This window comes from Lipotes vexillifer, unplaced genomic scaffold (genome assembly GCF_000442215.2).
Source record: "Lipotes vexillifer unplaced genomic scaffold, Lipotes_vexillifer_v1.1 scaffold1329, whole genome shotgun sequence".
In the NCBI taxonomy this organism is placed as follows: Eukaryota; Metazoa; Chordata; class Mammalia; order Artiodactyla; family Lipotidae; genus Lipotes; species Lipotes vexillifer.
Window position 1 is genome coordinate 885,087 of NW_006797566.1, and position 9,443 is coordinate 894,529.

The 9,443-nt window shown below is 48.5% G+C and overlaps 1 protein-coding gene across 1 annotated transcript in view; it reads left to right on the forward strand.

The window, feature by feature from the left end:
- Positions 1–9,443, forward strand: part of STRIP2 (striatin interacting protein 2) — a 41,875-nt gene that overhangs the window by 9,600 nt on the left and 22,832 nt on the right. Inside the window, exons 4-13 of the mRNA XM_007469706.1 lie at positions 101–235; positions 1,585–1,705; positions 2,481–2,549; positions 2,747–2,853; positions 3,578–3,705; positions 4,586–4,789; positions 6,022–6,257; positions 6,509–6,574; positions 7,255–7,318; positions 8,243–8,314. Coding sequence (XP_007469768.1) covers positions 101–235; positions 1,585–1,705; positions 2,481–2,549; positions 2,747–2,853; positions 3,578–3,705; positions 4,586–4,789; positions 6,022–6,257; positions 6,509–6,574; positions 7,255–7,318; positions 8,243–8,314 — 1,202 coding nt within the window. The remainder of the gene's footprint in view (positions 1–100; positions 236–1,584; positions 1,706–2,480; positions 2,550–2,746; positions 2,854–3,577; positions 3,706–4,585; positions 4,790–6,021; positions 6,258–6,508; positions 6,575–7,254; positions 7,319–8,242; positions 8,315–9,443) is intronic.

A 9,443-nucleotide genomic window follows, 5' to 3' on the forward strand; every position in this document is an offset into this window, starting at 1 on the left:
TGGGGGGCTGAGATCAGAAGTACATATGCCATCATCAGGAGCCTTTCCAGGAAGGGGAGGCAATAGCTGACACTAGATCTGTATGGCCTTCTGTTCCCAGTACAGGGTAAGGAGTGGCTGGAGTTGGAGGAAGATGCCCAGAAGGCCTATGTGATGGGACTCCTGGATCGGCTGGAGGTGGTCAATAGGGAACGGCGACTGAAGGTGGCCCGAGCTGTTCTCTACCTGGCCCAAGGTGAGTGGCCAGCTTTGCCAACTTGAGAGGGGTGGACACTAGAGAGAGAGACGGTGTTAGCAGGACTAGGATGAGGCAAGCCACGCTGGGAAAGCAAGGTTCCTGTCTCTTGAGGACAGATCTTGTCATGTGCTAGAAGTAACCTTGTGCTTATGCGAAAGATGAGGAGATGAGGGTAGGTACTGTTCTGGATCCCTTGGAATCGGCCTTTCTCTTTCCAGACATGCCAGGATTTCTTATAGGGTTCTTTTTTTCCTTAGCCTGGGCTGTAATCCTATGTGGAGACTAGCAAGAGGGTCACTGTGGCCAGAGCTGACGGTGTACCACCAGCTGAGCATGGAGGTTTCTTTTACCAGCTGTGGCCTGGTTCTGACACTGAGAGGAGGCAGGGAGGGTGCCACCAATTTACACGTGGACCCGCTGCATTGTTTCTCATTGGCATTTAGAAGGTCTAAGCCAACATAGCAGGAGGAGTGGATGCTGTAAGTAATTTGGAGAATCAGAACTCAATGAGATTAACTGAGGAAAGCTTCCCAGAAGAGACCTGTTAGCCAGGTGTTGGAAAGAAAAATGAGCCTAGCTGGAGTAGTAAAAGAAAGCCCTGAGGTCAGAAATAAGAGGACTGTTGGCAGAACCAAGTAGTTGGGAGCTAAAAAAACTGTAGAAGAAAAATCATAAATGGAGAGGACAGAGAGTGGACATCTGGTGAAGGGACGACTGCAGTAAACAAGGCGGTGCCCAACCCTATCTTTTGGGTCTGGCACTCTGGCCAAGTTCCAGCTGCCAGTACCTTCATCTTTTTGCCTGAGGGCTTTCTGTGCAGCCCACATAGGGCAGCCAGGAAGTGCTAGGGAATTAATGTTCTCCCCTAGTCCAGCAGCATTCCTCAGTGACTGCCAGGGGTTAGTGGATGAGCAGCTTGACCACCTCACCCCTCTTGGGTGGGATGATTCTGAGTTGTTTGTTTTATGTTTTCCAGAGCTTCTCCCCACTTGGGATTGAGCTCTTGGCTGCCTTCTCTTCCCTATCTCACTTCCCCACTTCTCTACCAATGGTTCCTGGGGTCAACTCCCAAATAAACTACTTGCACTTGAATCCTTATTTCTGGATCTGTTTCTCAGGGAACTCAAACTTAAGATAGACCAGTGATCAGCACATTGGACCTAACCCTGGAGACTGCTTCTCCTCTCCCCTGCCTCATTCCAGGAAGTTCTGGGGGGCACTTGTCCTTTGTTAACCTAATTGTTGGACAGAGTGTTGGGAGATAGTCTTCAGATCATGGGGCAGGGTGGAAAGAACTGGGATAACCCCCTCCTCCTCAACCCCTGCGGCACTGTCTGATCCTTTAGGCACTTTTGGGGAATGTGATTCAGAAGTCGATGTACTCCACTGGTCCAGGTACAACTGCTTCCTGCTCTATCAGATGGGGACCTTCTCGGCCTTCCTGGAGCTACTCCACATGGAAATCGAGTGAGAAGCCTTAGGGGAGGGCTGGCGACCCCCTTCCTTGAAGGGTGCCTCATCTCCTATGCTGGTTCCCTCACTGTAGAGCCCTCTGTGAAAGCTGGGTCTATTCACACCTCCTCCAAAGCTCACTGACTGTCCCCCTCCATCCAGCCATGGTCTCTGATAGTCTGTCCTGCTCCATAAGGTTGGGCTCATTAGCAGGCTCTGCCCCACTTACAGCTTCAATCCTGGGCTTCAGGGGCCGATCCTGTATTGCTTTTGCATCCAAATACCTTCTTAGCTCAGCCTAACTGTGGACTCCATGAAGGAAGCTGTTCTACCTGAGAACATGACCCAGGATGGATGGGACCAATTCCTGTTGCTGTGCCCAGTTCTTTCCCTCATGGTTACAGCTCTAGAGGTGGCCTTATCTGCTGCTACCACTATAGTGACCCCCCATATTGTCTCATGCCTATCACCCAGGAGTTTTAGTGGGGCGAATTCTGTTTATTATTCACTAAGTGTTGCTTAGCATCTGTTTTGTGTCCAGCACAGTACTAAAAACAGCAGAGATTTTAAGAGGAGCAGATATCATAGGCCCTGCCCTTGCCTGTCTTCACCACAGATAAGGGTTTGTCTAGGTGGCAGGAGAATTCTATGGGCTTCTCTACCTTAGACCAATTTCTTTAGCTACATAGCTAGGGAATGGCAGGTACTCATGTTTGTGCATATGATAAGTGTGCAACATGGAGGTAAGAGGCCTTACGGGTTCCTGTTTCCTCCCTCATCCCTGTGGCAGCAACAGCCAGGCCTGTAGCAGTGCTCTTCGGAAACCAGCCATCTCCATTGCTGATAGCACAGAGCTCCGGTGAGTGGGCCTGCCCATGGGATTGGAACAGGGGATCGTTAGCAATGGGTTACCTTTGCCCAAATTTCAGATGCACCCAGGCCACTAGAAGTTGCTAATTCCACTGGGTTGGGCCACCACAGAGACCATCCCTGAGGTCTCAGACTATAGGTTGGAAACTGCCTTGGGAACCTCTTGTGACCCTTCTGTAACCTCAGGGTGCTGCTGAGTGTCATGTACCTAATGGTGGAAAATATCCGCCTGGAGCGAGAGACAGACTCCTACGGGTGGAGGACAGCCCGGGAGACCTTCCACACTGAACTGAGTAAGAAGTGGCACTCGAGGTGCCTGTGGCAGAGGGGAGGCATAGCATCTGCCTAGAAGAGACAGACAGTTCTTCTTCTTCGTCTTCTTTTTTTTTTTTTTGTAGAACTAACATCCCTTCTTTTAGGACAGAGATACTTTGTGGTGGGCTTGAGGGTCTGGCTTGATTGCCCCTGTGTCTATGAGCTAGGCCCAGTCATATGTCTTCTCTATATCTTGGTTTTGGTTTCCTTGGTTATAAATGGGAGTAGTCATCCCTCTCCCATTTGATCACAAATCGCACATGAAAAAAATGAGTTGACTTACCTTGAAAATATGAGTTGGTATTGTCATCAGTCAGGGATAAGATATGAAGGCCTTTGGGAGTTTAAAATATATACTATATTTGTTGATGTGGGAAAGTGAGTTGTGATCTACAAAATGCATTGAGTTCCTCAGCCAGGAAGCATCTTTATTACCGTTGATTATCTTTATTACTGTTACTTCTAGTTTATTATCCACCCCCAAGCTTTGGGAACTATGCCATTTTAACTCCATGACCTCCCTTATCCTGCCCTCGGGGGGTTCACTCTGGGAGCTCTCTAAGCCTCCTTCTAAGGACCAAGTACTCAGATTCTTTGCGGGAAGGTGAGTGCCTTCCTCAGTGTCCAGAAACAGGGTTACAGGGACTGGGTCTCAGCTGCTTCATCCTCACTTTCTCACTTGCCTCTCTCCACAACCCCCAGGCTTCTCCATGCATAATGAGGAGCCTTTTGCCCTTCTGCTTTTCTCTATGGTCACCAAGTTCTGCAGCAGCCTGGCTCCCCACTTCCCCATAAAGAAGGTCCTGCTTCTGCTCTGGAAAGTAGTCATGGTGAGTGGCTGATTCACCCCTCTCCCATTTCATCAGATCAGCAGTGCCCTCTGCCACCTCAGTTTCTTCTAGTCTGATTCCAGGAGGCTGGAGCTAGGCAGAAGAATAGGGCAGCTGTTAGCCAGTGGAGGGAGAATAAGGCTGTCCTAGAGAAATCAGATGTTCTGTTTCAGAGTAGGTTACCTATTTCTGTTGGACTGATGGGAGATGCCACTTTTTGAGTTGGGGTGTCATTGCACCTTCCCCTGGTAGAGCTAATGTTTCATGGGAAGAGCCCTGGCTGAGAGTTGGGAGATCTGGCCTCTGCTGATACTGAGAAACCTCGGGCAATTCTCTGTGTCTCAGTTTCTCTAGCTGTAAAATGTGGGGTTGAGTGCCTGCTCTCCATCCAGATAAATAGAGGATTTGCTTTTAAAAAATGAAGTCCTCATAAGTGTATGGTTGCAGTTTTGTTACTAATTATTCAACCCTATCCTTCCTCTGACTGGCTGAACAACATACCCTCCAGGGCAGGCCTTGAGTGATTCTGGGGAGTTACAGTATCTAGATCTGCTCCTTAAAAGGGGGTACATTTTCCTGTTTTTTTCAGTGGAGGCCCCCAGTGGTCCTTTTTCTTATTTCTGGTGATATTTCCAGCCCTGGGTCAGTAAATAATGCTTTATCCTGACCCCTGAGCTCTGAGGGTTAGTAACTACCTCTGAGACTGGGGATGGTGACCACATTTTTTGCCTCCTCCTGTTTTATTACTTCCTAATTAAGGAGGGGGTCTGAGGGGACTGGAGGTTGTGGCTCTTCCTCTCCATCCATGCTTCCCTGACCTTGCTCCCTCTGACTTCCCTCCCTTCGTCTCTTCTGTGCCCCTTTCCCGTTTAACCCTTAGTTTACCCTCGGTGGATTTGAGCAGCTGCAGGCTCTCAAAGTACAGAAGCGGGAAGAATTGGGCCTGCCTCCACTGGCTGAGGACAGTATCCAGGTGGTGAAGAGCATGCGTGCTGCCTCCCCGCCCTCTTACACTCTTGACCTGGGGGAGTCTCAGCTGGCACCACCACCCTCCAAACTGCGAGGCCGCCGTGGTTCTCGAAGGGTATGGACTAAAGCAGACAGTAGTGTTGTGACACTAGCTGACCAAAAATCAAGATTCTAAGCACCTCTGGATATGGTAGGAAAGAGCAGTAAATGACCCAGCTCTCCTGCCCCTGACTGGCCCTGAGACCAGACCAACCTGAAATCTTGGAGTCTATACTTCGGCCTCTATTCCCGAGCCCTGGCAGGGTCCTGGGCTGTCAAGATGTAACATTGTGATATCACATAGACCCATGTCTTGCTAAGGATCATTGGCCTAGACCTCAGTGCCTGGAGTTCCCTAGCACCCTGAACAACAGTTGGGGTATAATCCTGGGCATGGGTACCTGGTTGAGGCACTTTATCATTGTCTTCGCAGTAAGATTTACTCTGAGCCAGCCATGCTCTTATCTGGCCTTGGAACCAGAGGCTTACACTTACAAGATGACTGGTTAGGGTTCTATAGTGTGCATCCCTAGAAAGGTCACAATGACAAGTTGCACTGAGAGCTGACCATGCTCCCATGAACTTACCTGCCTGATCTGCTTGAGTTCACCAACTACAGGTGACAGGCTCGGACAGTTACACTCAGTAATCTAGTCTACATTATCTGCAATGTGATTTTTTTTAACCTTTATTTTTGTGTTTTATAAAGTAATGCTTACTCATTATAGAAAATTTAGAACGAATATAAAAATGTGAAGAAGGGAGAAAAAAAAGTCACCCACAATCTTAACAACCAGAGGCAATCACTGTTAACTTTTTGGCCTATTTCTGTCCAATCTTTTTTTCTTTCTGTGACAAGATTTAAAATTCCAGACTTGCTTCCCTCTGCCTAGCAGCAAGCTTCTGTCCTCCTCTTCCTCAGTCAGCCAGCTGGTGTATGCTCACAGAAGGCAAACTAATTGAATGTTCACCTAAGTAGAGCATAATTAGGAAGGAAAGTGCTGGCAAAAAAAAAAAGGCACCAGTGCTTTCTGAAAGCTAAGTAACTATGACTCTGGGATTATCAATGCTCTGTTTCCCAGCCATTGGCATGGTTGTGTGAGAGCTGCTTGTCCTAGAATTGGGCCTGGTGGGGACAGTAGTGTTGAGATGGGAAGGGAAAGGTCTCACTAGAGATGGGTTCTTACTTCCATGTTCCCTGAAGTCTAGCAGCCTGTGGGTTGGAGTGGTCTTAGACAAGGATGCCCAGGGTGAGATCTCTGCACGCCTTCCCTCTCTCCTTCCACCTACTCCCCTCCAACCCCCCAGCAACTCCTTACTAAGCAGGACAGCTTGGACATCTACAACGAAAGAGATCTCTTTAAGACTGAGGAACCAGCCACAGAGGAGGAAGAGGAGTCTGCTGGCGATGGAGAGCGTACCTTGGATGGAGAGTTAGACTTGCTAGAGCAGGACCCTCTAGTACCACCTCCACCCTCACAGGCACCCCTCTCTGCTGAGCGGGTGGCCTTTCCCAAGGGCCTACCGTGGACCCCAAAGGTCAGGTAGGTTTGATAACACCAAGCACCCTGAGCTTCGCGGTTTCAGTCACTGGAGGCCCAGGGTGGAGTGATCTATGTATTCAAGGCTCAATAAGCTGGGCTGGGAGTCAGAACTCCTGGGTTTGAAGTTCCCTGCTGTCTTCCCTTACTGTTCCAGTTCTCCAGCTGGAGGAGTAGGAGCCCAGTAAGGGTCCTTCTCTCAAGGTTTGCTTTTCTTCCCTTCTCTGGGATTTGTCTCTCCACCATCCTCTCAGACAGAAGGACATTGAACACTTCTTGGAGATGAGCAGGAACAAGTTCATCGGATTCACTCTGGGGCAGTAAGTGACTGGATGGTCAGAACTGGCTATAGAGTGGTTTTTAGAGGGCCACGGGAGCGGGTGGCCTAGAGTGAGAGATGTTGCCTGGTCGTGATTATACAACCCAGAGCCATGGGCAGCTCCCAGTGACTGCTTTGGGTTCTTGCCATGGAGTTTTTTCCTTCCAGTTTCCTAGAACTTTTATGTTCTCATCCAGGTGTAGGACCTTGAGCAACAAGTCATTTCCCTCTTGAACATCAATTTCCTTGTCAGTGTTATTAGATGGTCCCTGCAAGCCCTTCTGTAATGGGCCAGAATTCTGTGAAGAAGCAACATGGTTGGAACAGATCTTTCCCCATTCCCCCACCCTCTTGAATCCTCACTGGTCTCTACAAAACCTGAGAAACCATTGTTACTACCGTTTCACTGTCAAAAGTTTTGGGCAACATACCCTTTTAAGAAGGAACCTGCTCCCAGACAAAGTGAGTCCCCAAAAGACTATACAGAAATCCTAATTTTCAGGGACACTTCTCTGTACCATTATTCTTTTTGTGTCCTGAAGCAACGATGGGGGACCTGGTAGCTTGCAGAGAAAGATCCAGGGTACCAGGTGGTGAAAGTGGCATGGTCCACATGACTCCAGGGGGTATTGGTAATTCTCTCTACTTTTGACCCTTATGATCTGGTGTTGCATTTCACAGGGACACAGATACCTTGGTTGGATTACCCAGGCCCATCCATGAGAGTGTGAAGACCCTCAAGCAGGTGACCAGGGTGGGCTCTCAGTCTTCAGGGATAGGGAGCCATCAAGGCAAGTTGGATGACTAGGGTCCTGGGTCCTGGGTGGTGCTCTTCCACCAGACACGTTCTGAACCTGTTATTCTGTACTTCCTCCGCAGGCATTTTGGCCAAAGAGGTAAAAAATCAGGTCTCTCCGTACCTACTCAGTGTCCTACATTTAGATAGATGAACAAGTTCTCCTTTCTTACTCTCATTCCTTTTCCCTCCTCCCACCCTTCTCTCTCTTCCCACTTATTGCTTCCTTTCCTTTCCTTCTCTCTCCTTAGAGGCTCACTAACTTCCACGGGCCCAGGATTGAGTAGCAGTCTGCTCTGTATCCAAAGTGTGTGTGTGCACGAGTAAGAGTAGTCATTCCTTGCACAGACCTTGATCCCCACCCCACCCCACCCCATCATCATCACTCTGTACACACATGGACACACATACAGGCACATGCAGCAGAACTCTCAGGGCAGTGGTCCAGGGGCAAGGGCCTATTCTTGGCTTCCCCTTGCACGTTTTTGTTTTTTTTTTGGAAAGGCTGCGCCATGCGGCATGCAAGATCTTAGTTCCCCAGCCAGGGATCGAACCCGTGCCCCCTGCGTTGGGAGCACAGAGACTTAACCACTGGACCGCCAGGGAAGTCCCTCCCCTTGCACTTTGGTTGAAGGTAAATGCTAAGGTATTTGCTGCCCTCCAAACATGGAAATATGGAATAAACACTGTATTGAAGCACTTTGCTGCTGTTCATGATGCAAAGGTAAATAAGGCTCCTGCCTTCAAAGGGTGCGTAGTGTATTTGGGCTGACAGACCCATAAACAGGACATTTCCTTGTCATTGGGGAAATGATCACTGGTACACATGTGATCGAGGCCCTCAGCCCCTTGTTGATGTCTTATGTTTCCCAGTACAAGTACATCTCCATCGCAGATGTTCAGATCAAGAATGAGGAGGAGCTAGAGAAGTGCCCCATGTCTTTGGTGAGTCAAGGGGAATCCTGCACAGGAGGAAATCTGTCTGCAGTGCTGTCGCCTAACTCGCGTGCATGCTGTTGGACTCTTACTGTATACTAGGCAAAGCAAGGTCTCTACTTTCATGATACATTAAAGTTGGAGAAAAACGATAAGTAATTAAGGAAATGAGAAGACTTTCAGAGAATGGTAGATATGGTTAAGAAAATTTTAAATAGGGTGACATATCATGTAGTAGACTATTTTAGATTGGGCAGTCAGGGTATGTAGACCTCTGAGAAGGTGATAATTACCTAAGATCTGAGGTATAAGAAGGAGCTGGCCGTAAGAACATCAGGGGAAAGAGCATTCGAAGCAGAGCGAACAGACTTATTAAGAAGGTGAGAGCAAGCTCAGAATGTTAGAGGTAGTGGATGAAGGCTAGTGTGGCTGGAGCACAGTGGGGAGGGGGAAGGTTGTCTGAGATGGGGTCAGGGAGGTGGCCTGGGGCCACTTTACATAGGACATTTAAGCGAAGATAGCTTGAAGTTGATTCAAGTGACAAAGGGAAGCCTTTGGAGATTTTAAACGGGAGTGACATGATCTATCTTTTTACAATAAAAACCATTGGCTACTTTGTAAAGGCTGGATGAGGAAAGAGTGGTGTTTTAGATGGCAGTAGGAAGTGTGGAGATAGGGAGAAGTGGATGAATTTGGTTTATATTTTGGAGGTACAGCTGACAGGAGTTGCAGTTCAATTGGCTGTGGATAGAGAGACATAAAGGGCAATCAAGAATAAGTACCATTTGTCAAGATGAGGAGTTCTGTTTTTTGGTTTTTTTGTTTTTGTCTTTTAAATTAATTTATTTTTATTTCTGGCTGTGCTGGGTCTTCATTGCTGCGCGCAGGCTTTCTCTAGCTGCGGCAAGCAGGGGCTACTCTTCATTGCGGTGCGCGGGCTTCTCATTGTGGCAGCTTCTCTTGTTGCAGGCTCAGTAGTTGTAGCGCTCGGGCTTAGCTGCTCCGCGTCATGTAGGATCTTCCCAGACCAGGGCTCGAACCCGTGTCCCCTGCATTGGCAGGTGGATTCTTTTTTTTTTTTTTTCCCTTGCGTTATGCGGGCCTCTCACTGTCATGGCCTCTCCCATTTGCGGAGCAC